This window comes from Clinocottus analis, unplaced genomic scaffold (genome assembly GCF_023055335.1).
Source record: "Clinocottus analis isolate CAN_PGR_092001 unplaced genomic scaffold, fCliAna1.0.p SCAF_7, whole genome shotgun sequence".
Taxonomy (NCBI): Eukaryota; Metazoa; Chordata; class Actinopteri; order Perciformes; family Cottidae; genus Clinocottus; species Clinocottus analis.
The window spans coordinates 21,229,109-21,256,856 of NW_027176229.1; the positions used below are offsets into that span (position 1 = coordinate 21,229,109).

The 27,748-nt window shown below is 42.7% G+C and overlaps 3 protein-coding genes across 6 annotated transcripts in view; 1 reads left to right on the forward strand and 2 right to left on the reverse strand.

The window, feature by feature from the left end:
* Positions 1 to 9,383, reverse strand: part of commd10 (COMM domain containing 10) — a 55,993-nt gene extending 46,610 nt beyond the window's left edge. For both annotated transcript variants that reach the window (XM_068605261.1, XM_068605262.1), the window contains exons 1-5: positions 9,254 to 9,383; positions 7,982 to 8,072; positions 7,286 to 7,396; positions 6,561 to 6,716; positions 3,564 to 3,674 (exon numbers count right to left, since the gene is read on the reverse strand). In XM_068605261.1, coding sequence (XP_068461362.1) covers positions 3,564 to 3,674; positions 6,561 to 6,716; positions 7,286 to 7,396; positions 7,982 to 8,072; positions 9,254 to 9,282 — 498 coding nt within the window. In that variant the 5' untranslated portion in view covers positions 9,283 to 9,383. The remainder of the gene's footprint in view (positions 1 to 3,563; positions 3,675 to 6,560; positions 6,717 to 7,285; positions 7,397 to 7,981; positions 8,073 to 9,253) is intronic.
* A 706-nt stretch (positions 9,384 to 10,089) lies between these two features.
* Positions 10,090 to 20,716, reverse strand: ap3s1 (adaptor related protein complex 3 subunit sigma 1). 3 transcript variants are annotated; one of them, XM_068566421.1, is made up of 8 exons: positions 20,391 to 20,716; positions 17,017 to 17,108; positions 16,395 to 16,506; positions 16,015 to 16,086; positions 15,272 to 15,379; positions 13,766 to 13,807; positions 11,341 to 11,383; positions 10,870 to 10,912 (listed from the first exon to the last, which is right to left on the reverse strand). In XM_068566421.1, the coding sequence occupies exons 1-6, from the start codon at positions 20,457 to 20,459 to the stop codon at positions 13,772 to 13,774; spliced, it is 489 nt and encodes a 162-aa protein (XP_068422522.1). In that variant the 5' UTR covers positions 20,460 to 20,716; the 3' UTR covers positions 10,870 to 10,912; positions 11,341 to 11,383; positions 13,766 to 13,771. The 3 variants fall into 3 exon arrangements, with proteins under 3 accessions (XP_068422521.1, XP_068422523.1, XP_068422522.1); XM_068566422.1 differs by lacking the exon at positions 11,341 to 11,383 and having other exon boundaries at positions 10,828 to 10,912; XM_068566420.1 differs by lacking the exons at positions 11,341 to 11,383; positions 13,766 to 13,807 and having other exon boundaries at positions 10,090 to 10,912.
* A 2,372-nt stretch (positions 20,717 to 23,088) lies between these two features.
* Positions 23,089 to 27,308, forward strand: cdo1 (cysteine dioxygenase, type I). The gene is made up of 5 exons (XM_068566874.1): positions 23,089 to 23,332; positions 24,383 to 24,460; positions 24,969 to 25,126; positions 26,110 to 26,279; positions 27,133 to 27,308. The coding sequence occupies exons 1-5, from the start codon at positions 23,163 to 23,165 to the stop codon at positions 27,160 to 27,162; spliced, it is 606 nt and encodes a 201-aa protein (XP_068422975.1). The 5' UTR covers positions 23,089 to 23,162; the 3' UTR covers positions 27,163 to 27,308.
* The last annotated feature ends 440 nt before the right edge of the window (positions 27,309 to 27,748 follow it).

Genomic DNA, 27,748 nt, shown 5'->3' on the forward strand with positions numbered 1-27,748 from the left:
GTGAGCACAAGTTTTCGGGTGTGTTTTTCCAGTCAACCCCTAAAAGACTTGATGCTAACTTTTAGCGCTAATAACGTTACCATCAGCAAAATAATGCTGTTTTACAACCGCAGTGATTACGTCAAAACAAGCGACCGATATGCACGATGGGAAATAATCTCCACAAAGTGAATTTCACCACATCACTATTTAGGGGTTTGGAGGCCCAGGAAAAACACTGTTTTGCGGTACTTTACACCCGTTCTCTCTCTCGTCCTGCATTACTATTCCTACTCCAGTGAAAGAGGCATTACCGGCACAATGTGCTTGAATTTACTGAGCGTCTGTCAAAGGTGGAGCCTTTAATTCTAACGCGATGCTGAATATTAATGATGAATATTTCAATTGCTTTCAATCTGAATCTGCGGCGTAAACCACGTACCATTTCTCTGTCAAGTAAATGCTCGGCTGTGAAGTATTAGGACACAGCAAGTAGTTGAGTTGCACATTTGTTTACATGATTTAAGGCCTTTTGGAAGTTTGGTTCTGGGTGTAATGAGTTGTAAGCATATTTTCTAACGGGCACTGCTCTCGTTAACACAAACTGCAAAAGGACATTTACACAAATCCCCAAATCTCCTCCAAATGTTTCATCGTCGTTGTCGTTGCTGTTGAAGCCGATACCCATCCTCCCTCTTCATCCTTTCCCACTGTCATCTCTCAGTTGTCGTTCTCCAGTTTTTCTAATCCCCGTTCCTTTTTTCTGCGTCCTTCCGATCACCTTGTCCCGCGTCCTCGTCTTCTTCCTCCGATTCCCAGCACCCAGATCCTTTTAATGCCTCAGCTGTTTCTTCTTCTTTGGGATAACAAACGAGCTACAGGTCGCCCCTGTGAAAGGGTTGTCGTATGTGTTCACATTGTGAAGCCCCTCCGAGGTCAATTTATGAGACGTGACTTTTGGGCTACACAAAATAAACTGACTTGAAGTCACCAGTGCGCAGACGTACAGCAACTCTCCACTGATGCCGATACAAATTCAATTTATAGACATAGCGGCTCCCCCGGGGTGGGATGTTAGACACCGACTGCTGCGCGGAAGCAGAGCCGGCGATCTATAATTTCAATATATGTTGTTTTGGAGGCAGAGCGGGGACATTTTATGAAGAAGAAGAAATCCCCCGACGATAAAACGCTTCCATGAAAAACAGACAAATAAAATAAAAATCTCAACATCAAAGCTGTTATTTGTCCAAATATGTCGTCCAGCGTCTCCTCCACTGTACTGTAGATATTCTGTGTGTCACATATTGTTTGGTGAAGGAGATGTGAAGCTCCCTGGCAGTCCTCCTCTTCCTCCTCCTCCTCCTCCTCCTCGTCTTCCTCCTCGGGGAGAGTGTTAATGAAGCAGGCGGCTGGTCAGATGGGGGAGTCTCTGACTCTCCACTTGGGTTCCCGGCAATCAATAATATACAGACGGCCACCCTCGTCTTCTCTCTGCGTCTGTTTCTGTCCTTTATCCTCTTCATCATCATTATTATTGTACTCCCCATGTGTTTTCACCCTAAATCCCCTTTTCCTCCCCTCCTCCCTCACCTGTTATCCTCTAATTTCTCCCTTATTTCCTTATTTATATGTCTTTCCCCTCCTTTTTCCTTTAGACAGTCAGCAGTGAGGATGTTACAAATCTGCTTGGTAATTAGCATGACAGCGGCGGCTGAATTTCACATGCACTCGCAACTAATTTACTCCTCGGTCACGATGGGAGTGGCAGTGTTTTGACATTCGGGGGGGGGAAGCCGCGCCGAGCGATTCTCAGAGAGTTTGGAAAGGAAACAAACTCACTGTCGGGAAACTGTAATCTAAAAAACACCGGTGGAAATGACAACAACAAAAAAAAGAAGGAAAACTGGCTGAACACAAAGTTTAACGAGGTATCCTATCCATCTCTCAGATACCTGACTGCCCACAAGGGACGCTTCTACCGACCCGCAGGGCAACAGTGCCCCCTGCAGGTGACCGGAGGAGGTGAACCCCAGTGTTGTGCAGGGAAGTTGGTCTCTCTCTACACTTTTAACCAGCCTTGCTTCTTTCTTTAGCCCCCTCCTCCTCCTCTTCCTCCATCTCCTCCCACAAGGGGGAATTGTCTAAGTGGATTTAAATAAATTAATGCCTCTTCTGCTAGCTGAGGGAAAAGACAGCAGAAAATAGTCCAAAACTAACAACAACAACAAAAATTCTGACTTGCTGTCACATTCACAAAGATAAAGAAGAACGTATATTTGTTTATTTCTTTCCGAGGCTCCAGCCTATAGGCTCGCATGTAGGACGGCGGCAATTTGAATATGTCATGGCTAATTCCTACGTTTAGGCTGAGCCGGCGTCGTCTGGGGACTGAACACAAAGCAGCGTGCAAGAAAAACACTTGACTAGTCAGCTGGAACAACGCTATCCAGGCTCGGGGGATAATCAGTTCCACCATTTTAAAACCCAAAAAAACAAAACAAAAACGCCTTTGATAAAAAGGAAGCAGTCATAACTAAACAAAAAAAAAATCATTTCCAGCGTCCGAGCCAACGCGCAGCGGCCCCGTGAAGCATTTACAATCCAAAAGATTACAGTTTTTTTGGTAATAGTTGTCAAAGCATCGAGGGGCCCTCGACTCGTCTTATCTCACTAAGTGTGTGGGAACATTTGAGGTTGTTGGAAGAATCGAAGAAAAATAAAACATTAAGTCTGGATGAAAAAGACACGGACGACTGAGTTCTCGCTGCTTCTGCTCCGGCAACGGAGCAACGCTTCTCCCCGTGGAGGAGAAAGAAGAGAGAGAGGGGAGGCTCATGAGGTCTTGGCTATTAGAGCGACTACACAGCATTAGCTAATTGGGGATCCAAACAAACTCCACTGAATACCAACGAGTGGGAACCGGGTAGTGCCACAGAGGAAGAGATAAAGACGAAAACCACATTTGCACCATGTACAAATATTTAGGGCAAGGCTTCATTAGGATGCTACGCTGTAAAAAAAAAAAAAAAAAAAGGACTCTATGCAAAGTTTGAGTTGTGAGAATATAAAGAGGAAGTCGCTAAAATCATCGCTAATGACCTCGATAGGGCAAAACATCTAGACGCCACCTAAAACGTATCGTCAACAAGCTCAGATGCCGCACATTAAAAAGGATGCAGTTCAAAGCTAGTCCACCCCGAGTAAATGCACACACTGTCCAATTGTAGCTGCACAGAAAGTGTCCCAAGAGGAGCCAAACACCCCGGAGGGTTTCCGATAACAAGCTCCCAGATCTCTGGTCTTTGCACTACAGTTACTCCGCAGCCAGATGTGCGTCTACCTCTGGGTCAAGACGGACACCAGAGGGATTACCAACCGTTAGCAAGAGAGAGAGGAACAGATTGGAGATGCTTCTCATTCGGCATGAACACGGACACGCTCTCTGTGATCTCGCTGGATAATAAGGTTTTTTTTTATTTATTTTTTATTTTTAGTAGTAGTTAGTGTGAAAGGTATCGGCGAAGCGTAGCAGGGAAACAACTGGCAGCTGTTTGTGTACGTGTGTGTGTGTGTGTTCACACCTCAGAGTCTTCATTGCGAAGACCCAGTTGGAGGACGGCACTGGGAGACTTCAGTTTGGCTTGGCTGGACTGAGCCATCTGTAGGTTCAACTGCCAGCCGACATAATCCAGCTGCAACACAAACACACACACACACACAGACAGAGAGAAACACACACACTTTAATCGATGCCCTTGACACAAAATAACAGCCAAAGCAGCATTTTGACAGAAATATATGTATATTTATGTGTATATATTACATATTATCTCACCCTTTGACCTAGATTTTTCACCACTGGTCAATCATACCGATTTGATTAATTCATACAAAGCTCTCTGGAATCGTTGATTTTAATGAGCACGATATCATTGGACTTTATGATATAATTATCATAAGTTAAAGTGTGCAGATCAAACTGTTAAACGTCATTTGTGGTTTTTTGGCTTTTCCTCATTAACTTGATCACGAGCTGCACATGAAGACTATTAAGCAAATAATCAATTAATTGCCATCGGCCTATAAAACGTCACAAGATAATGTTGTAAACGGTGATGTCATCCACTGTCAGCCCAAAAATATTACATACTAAAACCAAGAAAAGTAGCAAATTTGCACCTTTTTTCATTATCGTAACGGCTCCAGATTCGTTGTATTTCAACGAATGGACTCGTCTATTATTATTAATTGACAAATGACTTCTTGCTGCTCTGATTTATACCCGAATTTCTGCCTTGTTGTCATCTTATTCATGACAAATTGGGACTTTCTCACTCCCGCGTTCCAATTTCACGACGACGAGACGGCGACCCGAGGCCTCAGAAGTAACACGTCGCTTCAGTTGAAGTGTGAAGTCATTATTAACGGCTTGTTGGCTCGACCGCGGACGGACCAGATGACCTCGGGCCAAACGCATCACGAGCAGTCACCGCATTACCACACTTATGAATATGCTAATTACCATTTTGCCTCGGTAGAACTTTGCCTAATCTCCTCAAAGTTTCAAGCCACCTCGTTCCCAAGCTGTCGGACTATAACTCTCCGCCAGCTGTAGCTGCAGCGTGATAGATTAGCTGAGTCAAGGCAGGCCAGTTAAGTGTTTTATGATGCAGAGAGAGGCCGTAATAATAAACCATGTGTGACTTATTGGGTCTGGAAGCTTCCACGGCATCAGAAGACAGGTGTGCGGTGGGGACGGGCAGGACATTAATACCACTGGCTTCATTAGCATGAATAAACATTTGCAGCTCTATGATGTCTTACTTATTTCCTGGAAATGAAATGAATGTAAATCCAGTCTGATAAACGTCTGTGGTTCCTGCTCCCTCTCTCTAATACGTTTGGTTGGTTGCGTTATGTGGCACGATTCCAGCAGCAGTTTGCTCGTTTAAAAAAAAGAAAGAAAAATGGCCAAAAGGTATCCTGGCTGTTCACCGCAGACAAAGACACATTTCTTAATTCTCCTGAAAGCAGCACCACTGATTAAAACAGCAGCGGGGCTCATCAATCAGACAACTGGCAGAGAGCAACATAAAGAATAACGTCCTGTCAAAGTCCGGCCGGGAAAAGGTAATTCAATGAGCGGTGCGTCTCAATGAAGACCGTTAGGGTGAGACATTCAAACGCTGCGTGCATTGGAGGATCGGAGGCTGTGAAAAGAGTCTCAAAGCTCACCACACGAATGCAATACATGAGTAAAAGAACATGTTTCATATGCGTAGGACACGGACATTTGTTCAAGTTGGGTTGTATTTATTTGTTATATTGTTTTGCATGTGTTCAAATCAGGTGGAATTTGTTTTGTGATTTGAAAAAAAGAAATAAATTATCCACAAATCACATGCTTAAATCTATTTCAGATCTAGAAACATGGGTTTTTCCCCAGTAAACTAATTAACATCCATAATTAAAAGGGATACTCCCTTTAAAAAACGAAGAAACATACTTTCCCTCCTACCTTGAGTGCTATTCGTCTATCGAGATTCTTTTAGTGTGAGTTGTCTAGTTTTAGAGCAAGAACACATTTTACATTTTGTATTTTTAACTCAACAGCAATGACATTTTCCAGAAATGGCCCGGTCAATCAAGATAACACAATCCTCGTGAGCAGTTCAGGTGTGTTTTAGTTTTTTTAGGGGGGCGCGTTGAGCAGCACAAGCTCGATGCCATATAGTCCCGAAAGAAAGACATCTTCATGGTTAATATCTCCAAAACTAAACAAGTCATCCCAAAACTGTCTAGACTGATGAATAGCTCTACAGTTAAGAGGAAACATATGGATTTTGGGGTGAACTCTCCTTTAAACCTTTCAGTTTGATGGGTGTTTAATTGATAGTGTCACTAGTGAGGATGTCATGACTGCTTTCTCTTCAATAGAAAAAAATTAGGTTAAAAAAATCATCCACTGAGTTGTAAAGTCAAAGAAGTAGCGGAGGTTGTTTCCAGGATCAATGGCTGTCACGGCCTTCTGCTGACAGCAACAAAGTCATCGGGGACAGAGATGACTTGCGAGCGAGACCCAGGCAGGTGAGCGGTCTGATGTGACGGATGGTTACATGCTGCTTATTTACTGGCTGTTAGATCTTAATTCCCTCGACTTTTTACAGAGTGCCGTTTGATGTGTCGGTGCTTAATCAACTTATAGGGCGGGATGTAAAAAAAAAATGGATGTGACAACTCGTGTGCTCGCGAAGGAACTCTTTGTAAGCCCAGAAGCTGGAATGATATCACGCAAAAAAGCACGGCGGTCTCAAATATGGGCCGTGTTGATACTCAGTTTAGTATCTAGTGACTGTAATGTTCTCACTAAAGAGTGCACTGTTGGAGAATGAGATGAGACAGTGTGAAAGATTAAAGCTAATCACAGAGTGTCTGGCAGAGAATTTCTCTTCCGCTTCAGTAACGCGCTCAGGTGGAGCTTTAAGCAAGTAGACGGAGGGACGGAGGGGGGGGGGGGGGGGCAAAGGTCAGAGCGAGAGCCGTCTGGTTGAACCAATGCGGCCGGTTATCTGCCTCACCTTCTTCGGGGCAAAGGTGCTGTGCTTCAGTTTCTCCACCAGCTCGGGTCCAGCCGCCGCCCACGTTTGAGAGAACACCTCGGCCTTGTCAGGGTTCAGGTGAACCGCCTCCAGCTGTTGCTGCAGAGAGGCCGGCTTCACGTTGTTGTACACCGCCTGCAGACGGGGGGAGATGGAGAGGAGTGACTTTACGTACCGCTGTAGCGGTTCACTCTGACAAATTATTTTCCTCTTCAACTCTAAGCACTCAACGTTGCTCCAATACAAAGATTCATGATACAACAGTGACCCCAGCTGGAGAAATGGACTCACAATGAGATACACACTGACTCACTTTCTTTCTGAAAACATGCACTTAGCATGGTCATTTACTTCATTGACTTTTTGTTTTCTGATGATTTTTTTTCTCAGTTAAATGCTCGTGTGTGAGCCCTCGAGGTAAATATCAAGTGGACAGACACTCCTGTCTGCATTGAAACAACATATTTAAGTGGGTTCTTTCACAATGACAATGCAATATAAATGGTTACATGAAAAAAAAATGTTTTACTTACTCAGCCCTCTCCATCACATCTAATACCTCATGTTGAACTGTGACATTCATTATGTTTAATAACTAAATATTGAGTACTAAAGAACAATCTTTTTTTTTCTAAAGGACTCAAACCTAGCTAAACTACACTATGAAGATAAATGAGATGAAACCCTCACAATATCCCCTTTACCTGCTGTAGTATGAAGGCAGACGTTTCCAGCACTAGATTGAGAGCTTGTTTATCCAACGAGAGAGCAGCCCGAAGTTTCTCTTCCTCCTCGTCACTGAATGTCCGCTTGCCCTGAGGAGAAGATGCGATTACCTCAATGTTTTAAAGAAATGTGAAGAACAAATGAAAAGCTCCTTTCTGATTGAGAGTCGACAACTTTTCCAAATGCAAAAATATTAATAAAATGTAGAATATATTGTGTGGGTGTCTAGAATACAATGTCCAGCGGTTGAAATGTTCAGGGTTAAAGGTCTTTTCAACAGCAAAATTCAAAGATTAAATGTATAACATTAACAATGGCTCTATGTATTGCACATGCAACAGGTAGCCATCATGCAGCTTGTGCTTTTCTTCACATGTCAATGTGTCTTTTAAATATTCTCATTAAACCAAAAGGTGGATCACTTTCTCTGAGCAAAATCAAAAAGGCAGAAGTCAACAGACTGACACCTTGACAGCAAGATAAGTAGTGTGAAAACCCAGCGTGATCAACAGGGCCAGGCCCGTGTGTGCATTCATTAGTGTGTGACAGGCGCTCCAGTAAGTCATTATGCATGCAAGGCTCTCTCCGGCACTATACAGCTTTACAGCTTTGCAGCAAAAGCCTCAAAAGCCCCTTGTCTTTGGCTCGGCTAACACTGTGTGCAGTCGCCGCACCTTCAGATGAAGCTTCTGTATGATGAGGGAGATCAGCCTGGAGAACTTGTTCACATCAATCGCGTTGATGAAAGTCACCGCTTCTTTTATGCTGTTCGGAGAGAAGAGTCGCGAGTGTTAATGACGACGTTGTCGAAAGCACTCAGATCTTTTAGTTAAGACACAGAAACAGGGTTCGATGTCATACATGAAAGATGTGTCACGCTGGCTGTCGGTGAATTTCACAAAAGGCACCTCCATACATCGACCAGCCACACATAGACCGTAAACAACACAAGCGGTGACAGCATCAGCAAACAGTAGTATCTTATATATATTGCAACAGGTTCCACGTCAGTATAAGGGAGACGAGTGTATGCAAACAGTAGCACCCTGAAATTAGGTACACGTGTGGACATAAATGTTAACTCTATAACGCAAACACATACATAATAGCTACTGCAGAGTGTGTACCAGGGCTGAAAAAAAATCTAATTGTGATTATTTTAACAGATTTTGTGTGATTTTTAATATCAGATATGATTTGCAATTTGAAAACTGTTGTCAGCCATAACGCAATTTTGATAAAATTCCAGATATTTTGTGCAGCCCTACTGTTTTCACAGCCGTTTCACTCGCTGTACATATGTGCATTTAAAACTAAGGTAGTATTACCATAAAGCTAATATACTCCCATCAGAAGGGATCATTCCGTCTTACTCGAGTCAAGTAGTAGCACTACAAACATTGATGTGATTCAAATGACCAACTGTGATATATTTGACATGTTTTTCACACATATTACAGATCATCATATTACATTACACATGACATATAGTTGGAGGTAGCTACATATAGTTACATTTAGTTGGAGGTGGTTTGATTGCTCAATGCTACCTTGTGTGAACCTAAAACAGTGCATGTCACCGACACATTTTGGAAACAAATTGTAAGACGAAAACATTTCGTCAGCAAGGTAACTTGTTGTGGGGGATTGTACAAAACCTCAACAGAAGAGGAAATAGACAACAAGGAGATTTCCTTTGACGTTAAATGTTACTGTGAACTAGACGTACGAGAGCAAGACACCCAGATAAGTGCACAGCTTAATGAGGGCAGTTACACAAGTCATAGTACAACGTGTTTTCTCAGGTCCATATAAGCACTAAATCAGCACACCGAGTAACTTTGACGATGCGTTTCTTTCTCGGGATGCGGCTACAGGTATCTTCACGTAAGCTAACGTTACTGAGAGGATTTCTTTCTCTAAGTACAAAAACAAAAGCTTCTTACCTTTGTGTTTCTTTTATAAAAGAAGTCATTGTTGTCTCTTGCTTTCCGCAAATGAAAAATTAAGAGTTGTAAAGTGTCAAAGCGTCAGCAGCAGCAGCAGCATCCTCACTGTTGTCATTCCTTCTTCCGGTTGTCACGAGACGACTCACGTGATAGTCAAAGCTGCGCGATTATGCGCAGTAAAGTGCGGGATAAAGACCGATAAATAAACTGTAGATATACACGAAGGCACGTTTAAACGTGTGTCAGTGGTGTGTTCTAACACAACAGTGTCGACAAAAACTGTATCTTGAAGCCACTGTGAATTCATTGCATCTTAGTTTGCGTAAAAGCTGCGCACAATAAAGCATCTGCTCCAGGAGTCACTACGGATCACGCGATGGACAAACAGTGCCGGCACCATTTGCGCGACAGCAGAAGCGTCATTATCGTTGTACAGCTTTATTTTTTAAAAGGATAGCTTAAGTTACACTTTATAATCTTACTGCTAGTATTGGTACAATATACTGTATGCCATATTCTAACAAATATAAACACTTAATTGCCAATATAAGTCCATGTTACTTAAGTAAAAGTAAAGTAGTATTTTAAAAAGTGTAATAATGAGTAAATCATGAGTAAATTGACTCATTATGTAGAATTTGTATGTAGAAAAGTATTATAATATAAAAATATGTAGTTTTTTCACTAACAAGCACATAATTTTTCTTCAACAATGTGGTAGATTACTATTATTGTACTGTAAAAACACTTATACTACGTTCTAATAGATTTTTTAAACAGTGACATATATTGAAAATATAAGAGTAATAATCAAATAAGGCAAACACAAAAGGTTGAGTTTCAATAGTTTATTATGTTGAAAAAAAAGGAGAAAAAAAGTCATGCACAGATTAAAATTAAGATAATTATTTGAGAAGACATGATAAATCATTTAAAAATATTTTGCGTACAAATAAGAAAAAGAGAAAATAATTTCAGTGTCTATATATATCCATATTTCTGTCACACAGCATATCTGTAATACAATAATATTCTTTGCACTGATTTTACAAACAAGCTGTAATGCATGACTGTCAATACTGTGGCCGACCTGTTTCGATTTGGTACTCAAAATAGTTTCATGCTCTTTCCTCCATTGATTGAGTCACCACCTGCCACGCGCTCTCCTTTGAGTAAAAGTCAGTGAAATCATTTCAGTGACAAACTGAAACAGATCTGTACTGTAGCAGCTGAACGCCAAGCGCAAACCTCCATCGAGGCAGAAGGAATGTACCACAAATAAATAAATACTTCATTTTTCCATCCAACAGATAGAACAAACAAAAAAAAATACGTAAAACTTTATTTTTTTTCTTTAACAGGAGAGGAAAAAAAGAGAGCTATAACACCAAAAACAAGGAGTGTCAAATCAAACAGTACCTTCAAGCTGTGTAATTTGGATAAAAGTTGGTAATTTGAGGTTTTGGTAAACAAATTGCATCGCGGTAAACATTGGCTGACATCTGCAGCTTCACGATCTCGCTGCCACTACTTGAAGGAGGGTAAATTTGGCACTTTGATGCTGATGTCACCAATGTTGATGTTTCTGGGCATTTCCGGCAGGTTCATGTTCTTTACCGCTGACACGGCACGAGCAGGCGCTCCTGCAATACCGGCCTGTACACACACACACGCACAAACACACACGGAGGATTGATAAGATACAAATCAGTTAATAAAAAATATAAAAAATTGACACACGACAACACATTGAACAGTGGACATTGGACACACACGCACACATTGTGCTAAACAAAGCACTAGACGAAAAAAAAGAAAGGAAAGTCAACCGCTGACAAAAATGCAAAAGCACCGACAGCTACAAAGACAGACAACGTGTGCAAATGTACATTCAGATGCCTTCATAGCTCCATATGCACATGCATTAGTTGGTTCTACAATGACTTACATCACAACCAGAGCCAATTATGAATCAACTGTGAGGACACACTGCACTACACCATTCGCTAAGGTTTGATGTACTGAGCAGTACTGGACATTCATCAAATGGACAAAAGGCAGCATTGCTTGGAAAGTGAACCCACCGGACTCTCGAGGACCGATAAGGGCAAAAATGGAAGGAGAGAACTGGGTAAAGCAGAAAAAAAATGGATTTGGATGTGAAGACGGAAATGATGTTTGGGTAGATAGGTATGTATAGAATGTGTGTCAAATTTTGGGGGGAAAAAAAAACATGTTAACATGATATTAGCCATAACAATACAGGTGTCACTGATCTGCTAGTGGGTTAAATTACTTCTGGAGAAGACTACCCATGACTGTGGCTGTCTAAATATATATTAGTGAGAGTGGAGGAACGAGAATATTGTGCCGTTTACACATCTATAGTGTGAACTACTGATGACATGAGGAGGCTGCGAACCTGGTAGTACTAAACTACAATGTGAAATCTATTTTCAGGGACGAAACCGGGGGGGCACGTCACTCTAACACAATGAATCTCAATGTGAAACCGTTTAAGAGCAAAAGAGCAATTAAGTGTTTTTAGGGCGAATCATCAAGCTTTTTTTCTTTTTTTTTTAAAAGAAAAAAAAAAACATTTGTGATGAGTGAATGATTCAATGTTTTTGTCTCAAGCGTGTGCAGACATTTGAGAGTCACTGCGGTTAGAGATCCCCCCTGACTGAATCTTCAGCGGACAGACCCAAAAAATGACCCGTGGGGTTTCGAGCCACCACGGAGAGCTGCATGTTCTCTTTGCCTCTGTTCGGAAGCACATTCGAAAGAGCGGCCTCGTAAATCATTCAGCGATATGACGCGCGGAACGCTACGTCTGGAATGTGGATTCATCCACTTCGCTCGTCTTCACAAGGTTACTTCAATGGAGCGTTTGTCTTATGGGGCAGCATTCCTCCCATCTGCCAAGAATCCAGGAGACTTGCGTTCGAGGGAAAGTAAGACCGTGGCCGTTAATGCTGATCGAGAACATGAGGAGTCAGACACTCCAAGATATGTTTTCCCCTCACAATGGGGTAGCCTGGGGACCCACTGTGCAAGTCCATAATAGCGGGTTGTTAATCAAAACGCTGGGTGACTAACTAATATGTGCAGAAATAGCAACACCAGCTGTGTAACACACAACACTGGCTTGATTCTCTGGTCATTGTACGTTAGGATTACAGAATGCATCTTTTGTCTGTGAGAGATACTGGTGCAAAAGAAAAGAGGGGATGAAAAGTCTACAGTCGAGGGTTTTAATTGTTGGTTTCAGGCAAACTATGTGTGTGGTTTAGAGGGGGAGGCCTTAAAGGAATAAGTCATTATTTTTGGGTAATGTGCTCATCTGCTTTTTAGTTGAGTTAGAAGAGAAACTTCATACTTGTCCTTGTGGCACTAGAGTAACAGTTACAGCCAGCTCATCCTAGCGTAGCACAAAGGCTAGAGGAAACCGTCTCTGTCCAAACGTGTGAAGACAAATCCACCTAAGAGCACCTCTAACTTTTAACAATTTACAGGTTATATCTCTGTAGAAATATAACAATTGTCATTTTATGCGTAACAATTCTTATTTGTCAGGACCTAAATCGGTTAAGTTTCCAGCAACTGACCCCAGCCAACAGATTGTCCTGCACGTAACCCCTAATATATAGTTATATATCTACCATATCTTCTCATTTACCTACGCTAACTAGGCTAACTAGCTGCAGCTATCTACAATCTACCATATCTTGTTATCCAACTTAGCTAACTAGCTGCTAGTTGTCGCTACATACATCTAAGTAAGCTAACTAGCTGCCGCTACATAAATCTAAATAAGCTAACTAGCTGCTAGTTGTTGCTACATACATCTAACTAAACTAGCTGCTAGTTGTCGCTACATACATCTAAGTAAGCTAACTAGCTGCTAGTTGTCACTACATACATCTAAGTAAGCTAACTAGCTGCTAGTTGCCGCTACATACATCTAAGTAAGCTAACTAGCTGCAGCTACATAACTACCGTATCTTCTCATCTAACTGCAAAAGCAAAAGAACATATAATATATATCCCAAAATATTGAACTATTCTTTTTAGGCCAGACAAGTTTTGATGGTGTTACCATGACATGCTATTGCCACAAAACAAGACATTAAATAAGGCTCAAGAATAATTAAGGATAATGAAAAAAGAACTTTAAGCTTGTCTATATATATCTAGATTTCTTGAAACTACAGCAAAGGACAATATATGTACACCTGACATAAATGTCAATGCACGGAGACAAACTACAGCATCAGAAATTAGCCGAAAGTTGAACAACCAATCTCTATGACACTCAGCTGTTTCTATTATCCGCCACCTGTACATCCACCAGTGGCAAAACATTTTTGGGTCTGCCGTGAAAGATTCATACTGTATGTTAGTGAAGTCAGTTTGCTATTACATGGAGGGCCTTTTGGTGAGACTTAGGGTGGGGAAGGGATAAACTTCAGTTAAGGTTACAGTACTTGGTTGTAAATTTAGCAGTACCTGTGTCTACCTGTCCTGCCTGGTAGACTGAAAGATAAACGTCTGTAAAGAGAGAGAAGAATGGAAAGAACTAGACAGGGTCAGGAAAAAGAGGAATGAGGAATGTTAAAGCAGATTAAAGTAATTACAGTTTATCTCCACAGGGAAAAAAGTGATAGGACCTATCGTAGACCACATCTTTGAAGCCAAAAAATGATCTAAAGCTTTGCCCACAATCAGTCTTATCGCCAGAAATACAGATAATAATTGAGCAAGTTTGATGGAGAGAAGAGGAAAAAAAGCACTTAATCAGTCTTTGCCAGTCTGGAAGTGGAACAGCTCATTCCTTGTTCCCCCCCAGACACTGCCCTCTAAAAAAAGGACATTTTGAATTAGCATCAGTGTGAAAAATACGCAAACTGCGGTCTAGGGTAGGTCCAAGAGGGAAGGACGAGCAGCTCTGATGATTGTAGAACAGTCAAGGACTCTGCTTACAGAACATCAATCAAAAAAAAAAGAAGATTCTGTGTCTTTGAAAGCACACAATGCAGGTCAGATTGTTAGAAAACGTGGACTTTGTTAGCACTTAAACTTGAATTCAGATGTTGGAGTGCACATCTGATGTCAGCCAAGAAAACTGACAATGTAAACCTTCTCTACCTTGTTAATACAACAAATATGTAGAACTTTGTGTGCGCATTTCTCATTGCAAAAGATTGTTTAGTTTTTTCAAATGACTCCCCGATAAAATTGCCTCAATGTTCAGTCATCGCAGCGCTTTGTAAGTAAATTGAAAAAACAAAGCCGGTTAAGCTTGAGGACCGTCGGAGGCTAAAATCCACATTAGGCAAAACAGAAATGAATTCATGAAATTGTCTCTGGCTGTCTGTCGGATTAAAACGTTACAATAAGTAAACAAATGTTTATCTGCTTGCAGAAGCTGAATGGAAAGCGAAGCAGTGTCCTTGCAAAGAGCAGATATCTAAGCAAGGACACTGGCTCATAGATGTAACAACAACAACAAAAAAGACACTGGGAAAAGCATTTACTCCAACAATAAATGATATTGACATTCTCCCCGGAAATATTAATAGGAAGCCTATACAACCAGCCTGTTTTCACAAAGATATGACAAATCCACATCACTAGAAGATGGCGATTCAATGGTCACAAATTGCGGATATGCACTGGACAATGGTACGGTTGCATCTCCGTAGCAAATGACATGTGATGCAGTTGTTCATACTGAGGGTTACAGGAGAGGATGTGTCGAGTCTTGACCTGTGTTGAGAGCAGTGCAGCAGCGAGGGGAGAGGCCGCAAGAGAAATGAAAGAAAAGTAATAGAAAGGAGCACGAACACTCGAAGAGGAAGAGGAGGAGGAGGGAGGGAGCATCCACACGGGTCACTGGAGGAGAAGCATGCAGGTTGCAGCATAACACACATGCCCGCATCCCGTGCACGTAGCGGCAGAGAGCACCGGCGGTGGCATCGAGTCGCGCGGCGGACGCGGCGCGGACAGGCTTACCTCGGACTTCTCCATCTTGTTCTGGGAATCCACCTGGGTGATGATTTCGTTCATGTTGGTCTCCAGCACCATCCCGCCCATCACCATCTCCGCCAGGATGTTGTGGACCTGCGAGAGGGGAAAAAAATAATAAGATCAGGGATCGTGTCGTCACCGTGTCGTCGTCATTAAAACCGTCACAGTGAAGCGTCGAGTCAAACGTTCTGATATTTATTTATGAACAAACAGTCCATAATAACATGATATGACTTAGTTTTAAGTGTTTAATGGATGGACATTACAATGGATTTGCAACATGGAGAAGATAACAACAATTTTTGGAATATTGGGAAAAATGGGTTACATGTAACACCCCATAGACCTGATTTTATTTATACGTTTAATCTGTTTTTCACCCCTTATTGTATATGTACGTAACTAATATGAACATTAAAAAAAGTCAATTGTCTGAAAAACATCTGTAAATGTCTGATTGATGCCTACTATCAATAAAAAAAAATGAAAAAGACGCTTTAAAACAAACTGTACAGTCATTGGACGGCTCAGCGATGACTGGGTCGATTGCTCAACCACAAAATCTGGGAAGTCACTGAAAATCTGTGAATGTCACAGCGGTTAATCTGTGACAGCAGAAGCCGCAAGTCATCAGATAAGTGTGACACATAGGAGGCAATAAAAATGGCTTTATTAATATTCACATGCGTCACAATGAAGAGGCAAACTGTCACGAGAGCATTTCCTACCTTGTCTACGTGGAAAATTAAGTCGAGCTCACAGACGTTCTCAAAGCATTTGTCCAGCGTTTCCACAAATACCTGAAAATAGAAGGAATTTAAATGTCAAAGTGGAATCTTTTAGTTTACATCCAGGTCCATTTGAAAATATCAACACATCGTTTTTTATCCTAAGAGTTAAGTGTGTGAGATTGTCTCAATCAGCATGTGAATTATTGAGTCGAGTTGTGACCTTTGGTGACCTTTGACTGTCAAATTCTAAAATGGGTTCAACTCGAGTCACGTCCTTTTTTTAAAAAAAACATTTAATATGAATTTCAACACAAAAACAAATCAATAAAGACATCGAAAACGTTACAGACACACTTGTATTTTGTCGGGCTCTTTACCTGGATCAAGTCTAAAATCCCTAGCTCGCTCTCCGAGGAGTCCACGCAAAACACAAAGTACAGCGTGGCGTAGTGTCTGTAGATCAGCCTGTAGTCCGATCCTCCGATCAACCTGAAACACAGGGAACGTCACACCCGTCCCGAGGGGAATACGTACGTTACACATGGAGGCCGAACCCCAGCGCATTTGCATGAAGAGATGCGTCAACGTGTATTAAAAAGACAGGACATCGAAACATCAGAAGATATGAAATGTTCACGCTTAATCCAGTCGACGGTGGAAATGTTGTAACCCTGCCTAATCCTGTGTAAGTGGGAATAAAGGGATTTTTTCTAGGTGGATGTGGCACGCTACAATACAATGCACATTTTTTCTTCACTGTGTCCCAAATATTTCTGTGCGAGGAGGGAAAAAAGCGAGCGGCTTCGTTTCCAGAAGGTAAAACGACGCCTACTTCTGCTCCTCCTTCTTGAATGATGGATGAACTTTGACCAAAATACTGTTCCTACTTCTTCATAAAGCTTTCATGATAAATTATTAACTTGAGTATCAACTTCCGCTGGCATTTTAAACACACAGCCCCCCCCCACCATCACACATGCCCACCAATCCCATGCTTACATTCCACCTTCCAGGAAATTACAGACGTTCTCGTCTCTTTTCGAGACCAGGTGGAAGGTTTCCCTGATGATCTGTTGCTCCGTGTCTTCGCTCTGCGGGAGGAGAAACAGAGGGCGTCAAACAAAAAAAACCTAAAAAGCGAGGAGCTGCTGAATAATGTGTCGTTTGCGCACTTAATTGCTTCCAGTGAGCCGTTTCATTACGCCCATCCAGAAGACTGGGGACGCGGGAGAATAAATGCTTCCCCTGCCTCTCTTCCGCTTGAACATATGTATTAGTTAGGAGGGTAAACACACACACACACTCACACACACACACACACACTCACTCAGCGTTCTCTTTATCATATCTAAACATACACGTTTGCCCACGGGCTGCACAGGCAGTGATGTCATTGTGCAAACTGAGCCAATGCAGGCTCATCTGATTGTTTGCTAATGGATGAGATTAGGCTCAAAATCTCAAATATCCTCGGGCCTTGTTTTTGCAGCACCAAATGATTTCCTGAGCGAATCGGATGCCACAGTCCCACAGCAGCAGCAGAATAAGCATCAAGACAATGTTGTCTGTAATACAAGCGTTCTTTACGTCGCCGCATGGATCAGGCGATCACGTCGACGGCCTGTAAGGATCCATTTCCGTGTCCGTGACGCTTAAGCTGAGGAAAAGTGAGGGAATGACATTCGAGCCGACGCCACTTGGCGACCGCCGTCCGGTGAGCAGTCACAATGTCCCCATGAATCCGGTGTCTCCGTACGCGTGTCGATGGCGTCGACATTGACGGCTCGCTCGCGGGGCGTGAGCGCGTCCAACACTTTTTGTTCTAGGCTGCGACACAGGATGTGTTCGTTCATATTACACAAGGTTTGATCGAATGATGCTCGAGAGTGTGAGTGATTCGATACGGCGACGTCAGTAACATCTGAGCTCGCACGGTGATGAAGAACACAGAGAGGGGACAAAGGAACGTCACTATCTTCAGCCCTTATGTGAAACATCCAGCTGTTGCCTTCAGGTTCAGACGGTTCAGATTGACAATCTGCAGACTGACTGTTGTATATTTGTCGACGTGTGTATTGAAGCATGTTCATGCATGAGTGTTTGTCTGATCTACGTGTGCATGTGGATTGTTTTGATGCAGCGTCTTGGAGACCAAGACAAAAGTATATATTATGTTGTCTTGTGTTTTTAGGAATAAAATGTTCTATGAATCGGGCTTTTTGGTGTTGTAATGTAATAAAAAAGAAAAAGCTTCTCATTGTGCAACCTTGAACCTTGAAGAAAAAAAAGAAAAAGAACAAACCTATCTGCAAAAAATACCTTCAGAACATAGATAGGAATGAGGCTGGGAAGTTTGGTGTATGCAAGAGCTGCTGAAGAGGAGATTTCTGGCTCAGAGTGAGAAAATAAAATATTTAGAGGAAGCGGCCTATAAAGATATGTTTTGTAACATGACACATTTTTGCAAAACACTAAAAAAAAAACACTATTTTGTTTAGCTCAGCTTACAAATATCACTGTTTTCTTTTCTTCAACACATTTACTGTAATCTTGTTATTGTTATGCTTTGGCAATACAGTTTTTTACACTTGTGCCAATAAAGCTCTTTGAATTTTAATAAAAATTGAGGGAGACAGAGATAGAGATATAGAGAGAGAGAGAGACAGAAAGAGAGAGAGAGAGAAAGAGAGAGACAGAGCTGTCCAGCATGCAGCTGGCTGGAAGGCCGTGTGACTTGCAGCATGGGACTAGCAGCGATACGCCGTCACAGATTAATGAAGCAGCATCTTGTTTTTAGATCATGGTGCCGGGGCTCCAACACCAGGGGAACACTAACCTTGTCACTTGCTGTAAATATTAAATTAATTTATGCAAGTTCATAACTTAACTTGCTGCTGAAAACAGTTTTCACAGCGACCAGAAAGTGTGAAATATTATACCCTGCCAGCCAGTGAGCAGACACCGCGGCTTTTTAATATAACAGATGGCGTCTACACGGGCCGCTTATAATCCAGTCACGTTCAATGTATCCTCCCGAATCTCCATAAGTAGATATTAAACCGCACGGGATGAAACAACACAGCTCGGCCTCGTGCTGCTAAGTGCAGGGAATTTGCCTGCAAATGTTGTATTAATCCATTTGTTCATGAAACAATAGTGACAAATTCAAGTCACTGTCTTCTGGATTTCCTTTTCTTGTAATGAAAATTAACCAAAAATATATATTATTTTTTAATGATATTCGGAATTTGAAGATGTCAAGTTGGGTTCTTGGGCCTTTTCACAGTTTTATAAGAATGTTATAATATAAAGCAACTGATTTAGGAAATACTCAGAAGATGAATTCATAATGGAAACAATTGTGGAAGAAGAAAAAAAAGATATTCATCTTACTCGCATAGGCCCAGCAGTGAAATATGTAGTGTATTTGAGAATAAAGCAAGTAGTGCTACAAGTAAAAACTTAGCTTTTAATAACAAGTCATATCGTATTTATTGATTTTATAAATGTATTCCTCTTCAAAGATGCAAACTTAAGTTAGTGTTGTCCAAAGAAATCATGAAGTTAAGTAAGAGTACTTCAGGGTTGAACTTTAGTGTAGTACTTGAATTCACAGAGAACCTCAAACCTCACATTTGTGAAGCTTTTTTTGCTTGGAAAAAAAAAAAAAAAGTACATCCAATGGTTCACAAAAGTTGCCAATTAATCAAGTTGCTACGTCGACGTCACCTTGCTATTGTGGCCCCAATATTAAAGAATGGGCATGCAGCCAACCGTGATATATGAATCCAATTATGAGCACAAACCAGTGCAGCTCGCCGGCCAAAGGATATCTTACGTAACCGGTTAGCAGCTACCTGCAGGTGGCTGAACTTCCCTTCCGACTTTGAACACAACGGCGCTAATTGAAGCGGCGGAAAAGGGCAGCTGGCGAGAGCACGAGACTCTCACGAGCGTTATTAAAAAAAGTCATGTGACACAAACAAGAGTGACCTCACGTCGCTGCACTTTACGCGAGACATTTGTGGCTCAGTCCTCCAACCGGGAATGCGATAGCTGCTCCTCGGCTCGCGCGTGTTAAATTATTCATATTGTTAAAAAAAAAAAAAAAGGTCAGCAGGGTTTAGACTGATATCCAATACACCCGGAGGGGTTGAAGCAACAGCACAGCACGTCGTGCAAAGTAGCCTAAACACACCTTCCCATTCAAACAGTTTGCTACAACGCGACACGAAGGTACAGCTACATCCGCTTTGCTTCAAGACGGACACACAACACAAAAGTGTCTTTTTTTATTGTATGCACTTCCGCCTGTCACATCCTCTGCGAACAATGCACACAAAAAATATGCAAAGAATGAACGCGTTACTCACATAATGCTCGTAGAATTTAGAAAGCCTAGGTTTCCCATGGTTGTTGAATATTAAAATGGCTTTAATCATGACTGTAGCTGAGCGCGAGGAGGCGGGGGGAGCAGAAAGGGGGGTCAGTCCGCGGAAGACTGTCGGCCGTCGGCTCCCGTGGACCCGGATCCGGATCCGAGTGAGGGCTCAGGGGGCGAAGTCCCGGCTCGAGTGAAGGGATAATGCGGGGTGTCTTCGAGCTGCGCGCTGCTACTCCTCCATCGTCTCTTTACGGAAATATTCCACGTCAAAGGACCAGTCATGCTCTCCTCCTCCTCCTCCTGCTGCTACCGCGGCCGAGAGGGCTCAAACCGAGCGTCGGTTCGGCGAAACGCGGAGAGGGAATATGTTTATTTATTGCTGGTAAATTAAAAGGATCATCCGTGCAGCAGTTTGGCTTTGACTGGGCCTTGCTCTTAATTTCTTTCGTTTTATCGAATATGTTTTTTTTTTTGTCATACTTTTATTTATATTTTGTCATAATTATGACTTTTTTTCTTTCTTTTTTGTCTTACTTTTTTTGTTGTTGTCATAATTATGATTTTTTTCTTTCTTTTTTTGTCATGCTTTTTTTTGTCATACTTTTTTGTCTCACTTTTTTGTTGTCATCATAATTACGATTTTTTTTGTGTGTCATATATATGACTTTTTTTTATTGTTGCAGGAATGGACGTCCATAATTAATACCGAAAAATAAAAGATGAATTATAAGTGAGGTTTCTGTTTTTTCTGTTCCAGAGATGTTTTCGAAATACTCACAAAACAAATTCAGAAAAAAATCTGTTCTTTATTTATGGAAATGGAATTTACAGTCAAAGTCTGTTCTGTTGGTATGAGCATATGAAAACAACACGCGTATCAGCACCTCATCAATTTCCCACATCAAAGTTAGTCACTCTTTTAAAAAAAAAAACAAAAAAAAAAACAGGAAACCAGTTTGGATGTTATTCCCCATCAAACCAAAAGCATTAATTAATATAATCCACGGTACTAAATGTGTATAGCGTCGGTTTGACTTTCAGCCACAAGGTGGCGCCTCAGCAGCATCTGCTGTTGATGATGTGGCATCTCAGAGGAGAACTTACCAACAAAAAAAACCTCTGATGCAAAAAACATTCTCCACTTTTTATGCAGCCTGTGACCACAGAAGGAAAGAGAGGACTCTCCTCCGACTCAAGCTGAGTTCCAGCACTGGTTTGGACCCGAACCTGTGGTGACCAGTAAACATGTTGGGGACTTTAAACTCATCCTTTTTCTGCAAAAAAAAAGAGGGGAGTGCAGCTCTCCAGCAAGCAGTGGCCCTCTGAGTTCTCTGACACCTGCAAACATATTTAATACAATATTTCTGAGCAACTGCTCAACAGCGTGCAGGAACAAAGTTATTTCCATCTGCTCTTTAGGACCCAGTGAGAACTTCTATCAAATACTCTGCAAGCTTCCACTGACATGTCCTTCAATCTGATGCATCCACAAGATGGATGCATGAGTGGCTGACACATGGACATGTGTTGTAAATTTACAAAAAGATGTGTTGTTTTTTTGTTTTCACATTTTACCCAGTGTGCCTCCTGTTGTTCACTGATCTCAGGTCAGTGATCCGTGGCACTAATACAGTTGCAACTATCTCTGCAATGAGAAGTTCTTCTTCTTTTCCTTCTTCTTCTTCTTCTTCTTCTTCTTCTTCTTCTTCTTCTTCTTCTTCTTCTTCTTCTTCTTCTTCTACTTCTTCTTCTTCTTCTTCAACAGATAATGGGCTTATCGATTTTACTTTTTGTTTTTCTATTATGTAAATCAGTAGAGCTATTTTAACAGCAGTGGCTCACTCACACCCTTGCACTTTTTATGGCATCATCTGGTTTTGACAAGAAGTGAGAAGACAAGAGAAGAGGCCAATACGCCTCGTTGAATCTAGCAAAGCATCTGCAGTGTTAATAAATCATTTCCCCATTGTCCATTGTCTCCTGTGTCATGATCTCTCTCTCTTTTTTTTTAAATGACCCCATTCAATCTGGTTTCTCCCCCTCACCTCACACACACACACACACACACACACACACACACACACACACACACACACACACACACACACACACACACACACACACACGCACACACACAAACACACGTACACACACACTTTTCTTATGCATCCCCACTTTGTTTGTGAGACACACACACACACACAGCTAGGGCAGTGTGTCGATGGCAAAACAACACAAATCTGTGGCTGGTCATCCACTGTAGGAGAAATGGCTCATGCATAGAAAGAGAGAGAGAGAGAGAGAGAGAGAGAGAGGCAGGGGGAGGGGGGGCTGTGTTTGTGGCAACGTGGTGGAGTCAGAGAGGATCAGTCCAAGTTGCTGATGAATGAAGCGACTGCGTTTGTTTTTGAGTGAAAGCATACGAAATAAGAAACTAATGAAACATGTGTTACTTCCATTAAATGAGTGTGATGTATATGCATCTGTGTTTATTCCATTGGCAATATCCCATCATGCGTTTATGATAATAAAAAGAAGAAAAGAAAGCGTGTTTAGGGTAGACTGCGCGCTGCGGGGCGTCCCCCGCCCCCCTCCTCTCGTAATGGTAGAGTCCGACGCCGGCTCGCCCCCAAATTGCAGCGCCGGCCTATAAAAAGTGGAGGGCTCGCGGAGAGTTGGTACTAGAGGAACCTGTTGTTTTAAACTGAGGAGAACTATCTGAAGCAGAAGCTCCCCTCCCCCCTTTTTGCTCCGCAGAGAGATGGAGCACACCGAGGTGGTGAAGCCAGAAACCCTGGACGAGCTGATACAAACCCTGCACAAAATCTTCGAGAGCGACTGCATCAATGTGGAGGAGGTCCAAGGCCTTATGGAGGCGTACGAGAGCAACCCGCAGGAGTGGATGAAGTATGCAAAGTTTGACCAGTACAGGTAAAATAACAAAAAACGAAACGACACAAACAAGATTCTCTTCGCAAAGATCGGGATATTGTAGTCAGATATTAATCGTGAAATGCTGCTGCTGCACTTTGCACTCTTGCACATTGCCCTACTGTGCTTTGCTATAGTCCAAATGTGCGTTTTTTTGTGCCAGTCATATTGTTTTATTATTACTTTCGTTCATAGTGTGTCTTTGTAGTATGCCTGCTGCTTGTACTTTGAAAAAAAAAAGGTTAGAAAAAGTTAGCAAATGATTGAAAACATGTATAACATCGATACAATAAAAAAACATGTGTGGTTTGCATACACAATAACCTCGCTGCTCGCATCCAATTCAAAATAAAAGGCACGAGAAAAGAAACAATAAAAACAGAGTGCATGTGACTGCTTTTCTCCGCGCGCGGATCAGACGAGGCAGCATCCATCGCGCTTTAATCTCCTCGCGAACCAAAATATGGGCCCTTCTATTCAGACGACTTTGAAAGGCCCCAGTGTTTTGATTAGCGGCGAGAGGGGGTCAACGGAGGGAGTGTGCGGGGAGACCCAATCAACACCGAGAACCAAACTCAGGCACGCACCCACGCACACGCACGCGCTCCCGACGGACTGGGCCTGCAGCCCGTCGGGTCCGCGCAGCGCGCTGCAGCTGCCCGGGAAGTATTTGGAGACGAGCAAAGAGCAGGGACTCAAATACCAATACGTCCAGGCCGAAGTTAGACCATTAGCAATGGCCCCCTCCCCCTCAGAGGCCTGGGGGTCCAGCTGGATTTTAATTCAGGTGACATTTAGTGTTTTAAACAATATAAGTGATGCATTCTGACTCAGCAATAGCACCCCAGGGTCCCCGTGTGGGTTACTGGAGGGTTAGGGTTAGGCTCCGTACGTGAAAATAGATTAGGTTTGGTGTCTGTCCTAAAACTATTCTACATTATTGGAATTCAGCAGCGTGTGTTTCCATTGCCGTCATGCTCATCTCTCGGCTCCTTTTGGGTTTCCTCCCCGTTTGTGTTTTTTCTTTTTTTAAGCAAATCTCTCTTGCAGGTACACGAGGAACTTGGTTGATGAGGGCAACGGGAAGTTCAACCTCATGATTCTGTGCTGGGGAGAAGGCCACGGCAGGTGAGGCGGGGCCCCTTATCACGAGATTTAAATTTTTTTTTTTTTTTTTTGAAATCAACAAGATCTCAGAGATCACCTGCCAATCAAAACCCATTATGGCTGTTGCGTAAAAAGCTATTACCTGTTATCTCTGTGATTCAAGTCAATAGAGATAAGAGTCCTGCGTTCCTGAAGACAGGAAGGTTATGCAAATGTTGTTTGAGATTCGTCTCACTATGTCTGCGAAGGCCACCTGAACCCCTGAACCACACGTTTAACTGAAACCAAAGTAAAGATGCACTTGAGTTTCTCCTCATGATGATATGTGTCTTCACGTGATTGGTCATTATTTGACGAGCAGATGGCTGCAGTGGCCGGACAACTGTAATCCACCAGAGAGCCTTGAAATATGCAATTGTAGAAAAAAATTGTCTCCTGAATCCCAGAAATTCCTTTCCTGTCCAGTTTTTTTTTTTTTTCGGTCGGTGATTCTGACACGGTGTCCTTGTGCGTTTTGTACGATTTGCAGCAGCATCCACGACCACACAGACTCCCATTGTTTCATGAAGCTGCTGCAGGGTCAGCTGAAGGAGACGCTGTTCCACTGGCCGGACAGTCAATCCAAAGGGGACATGGTCCAGAAGTCACAGAGGATTCTCCAGGAGAACAAGGTCGCTTACATAAACGGTGAGGCGCCGGCTTGTTCCTCTGCTTCAGACGTGGACGTGCGTCTAGATTCTGTTAGGGCCATACTTGTTTGTTCGTGTGGGGGCGATAGAGGTTCTTCATAAAGTGATGTGTTTGTAGGCGGGAAATTAGTTCCGTCAACAAAAAGCTAATGGGGCGTTTCTGTTTTTTTTTGTTTTTTTTGGGAGTAGCTCAGAAAATAATCTCTTTGCAGTACAAACAAACGTTTATGTTTTGTTCTGCAAAATAACTTTCATTCATTTTCATGGCTGTTGAAGCGCCAATGCAGTTGTCGGAAGTTAAAAAGCTAACATTTAGCCGCTTAACCGCCTTTTTTTAAAGACGCGTTAAAGCCTCAAAACTTACATGAGGGAAATTTACTTTACTGTAGAAAACAACTTTAAAATCTCCTGAGCACAGACTCTGGCAAAAGCCGTTTAAAAAAAACCCATCAGACCACACTTATCTTCAGGTTTTAGGCCACAATTGAGCCCTAAGCTTATTTATATCAGGACAAAAGGTAAAAAAAACATGGTATAAATCCCCGTTAACCCAAAAAACATGTTAGCTATCAAATCAAACATAAAAATCAGGGATACAATACTAAATAGTCCCCATGTACAACCTCTAAGGGTCAGGGCTTAAAGGGCCACAACCTTCACATTGTTATGTGATCAGTAAAAGAAGCGTTCTGTGTTCAGTCCCCCGTGAGATACGCATTATCTCTGAAACAGTCGGGGCCCATTTGTCAGTTTTTACAGAGTGATTTTACGTCCGAGTGATACCAAAGGTTTCCTCTGACGGTGACGCTTTGTCCAAACTGGACTCGGCGGTCAGCACAGCCAGTTCTCTCTTTCGCTCTCGCTCGGGTTTTTCCTCAGAGCCCCGGTGTGATGTTTGTTCTGCCTGCCGGGTGCGGCTCCTGTTTCACAGCTCTCTGGTGGCGACGGCTGTCTCAATGTGTGCGTTGTTCCCCCGTTCAGACTCCCTCGGCCTGCATCGGGTGGAGAACGTGAGCCACACGGAGTGCGCGGTCAGTTTGCACCTGTACAGTCCGCCCATCCAGACCTGCCAGACCTTTGACCAGCGGACGGGCCACAAGAACACGGTGAAGATGACCTTCTGGAGCAAACAGGGAGAGAGGACTCCATTTGTAAGCAACCCTGTTTTTGTTTTTACAGCTTTAAAATAGATATTCAGTGGAGGGCTCCTTGGTCTTTGGACACGCACAAACCTTTGCAAAGTCAAATTCTGTAGGCGGAAGTTATGATTGTGGGACGTGAAACCCAAAGGAAAAAAAGCCGTTCTATATAAATTCCTTGCAGACTTACAGACCCTACCCCCTTATGAGCAGGAAGTGGGAGGTTTTTATAGCGTCTTGGTTCTCTCATTAGGCACGACCTATACGCAATTAAAGCAGCACCCTTCTTCGTTCTAAGGATTTAATAGAAAGTCTCAAGTTCCTGCACATGACATGTGTTTCCAGCCGCTGTTTTCATCAAAACTGCTGCTTTGGCAAGGCCGACAACGTCGTTGCGGCATGAAGCTTTTCAGACGCTTGCAGCGTTTAAAATGTAAAATGCAAAGCGTTGCACGTTGTGAAACTCTCACACAGATGTGAAAACAAGAGCGCCTCGGCTTAATCCCCTCGGCCACCGACGGCGGACCTTATCGGTCAATGCACAGGTTGTAAAAGAACACCTTGACCATAACACTGTTAGTGCGTTGGATTGCAACACCAAACAGAGGAGAGCGATAAGATAAGCAGAAGTAGGCAACTCGCTGTGCGCCCTGGAGCGCTCGACGGGAGTCGAGGCCGCTGTTGTTGGGTGGGGGGGTTTTTGGGAGGGAAGGGCGAGATTAGGCATCGAAGTCCGACTCTGGAACCTGACTTTGAGTACTACGTTCTGGTTAAAAAAACAGGTTACTCAACGGTGACTGGATGCGTGTAAATCAGCAACTAACGACCTGACCTCTTGCTTTTTTTTTCTTCTTCTCCCTCTTAGGAAACCACAGTTTCACAAGAGAACAACTAACGGTCACCAAAAGGAGGCTCCCGGGTGACTAAGGCAGTGGCATTTAAAAAAAGAAAAAAGAAAAAAATGACAATGTTGTGAGGTTGAATCAAGGGGGGAAAACTGCTGAGGGGAAGCGAAATGTGGAATCCCGCTATGACTAAGCAACCCATTTAGAAATCGGGAGCGGGCCGGTTCAAAGGGACGAGCCAGTAATTAGAATGGCTTTATCGCTTGCCCAGTGCGAGCTTGGCAAATACCGACGAGCACAGGACGAGCGCATGAATAGGCTCGGACGCGGATTGAATCTGCCTTTTGTTTGCCGGGCCTGAGGAGAACCGTTCCCAATAACAACATTCCTGTTTATCCACGACCCTGCGTAACCACACTTGTGTAAAAGTTATGGCCCATAGTCAGACAGTAGAGCTTAAGCATTTTATTTTTTTTTTGTATAAAGGCGGAAGGGGTGGGTGGGGGTGGCGAGGGTATTGCTGTCGGTTTTTAAATTTTTATATCAAGAAAAGGAGAGATGAAGTTCTGCAATCAACCGTTTTGTTGTCGATGGAGCACTTTTATAGCTGTATTTTACTGTCCATTTATGCCACTA

Bases quoted from the DNA above. Each gene is read 5' to 3' on its own strand.
- cdo1 (XM_068566874.1), top strand. From the start codon at position 23,163: ATGGAGCACACCGAGGTGGTGAAGCCAGAAACCCTGGACGAGCTGATA. The intron at 23,333-24,382 runs GTAAAATAACAA...TCTCTCTTGCAG, and splicing joins GCAAAGTTTGACCAGTACAG to GTACACGAGGAACTTGGTTG. The intron at 24,461-24,968 runs GTGAGGCGGGGC...TACGATTTGCAG, and splicing joins TGGGGAGAAGGCCACGGCAG to CAGCATCCACGACCACACAG.
- ap3s1 (XM_068566420.1), bottom strand. From the start codon at position 20,459: ATGATTAAAGCCATTTTAATATTCAACAACCATGGGAAACCTAGGCTT. The intron at 16,087-16,394 runs GTAAAGAGCCCG...TTCTATTTTCAG, and splicing joins GGATTTTAGACTTGATCCAG to GTATTTGTGGAAACGCTGGA. The intron at 15,380-16,014 runs GTAGGAAATGCT...CCCCTCTCGCAG, and splicing joins TAATTTTCCACGTAGACAAG to GTCCACAACATCCTGGCGGA.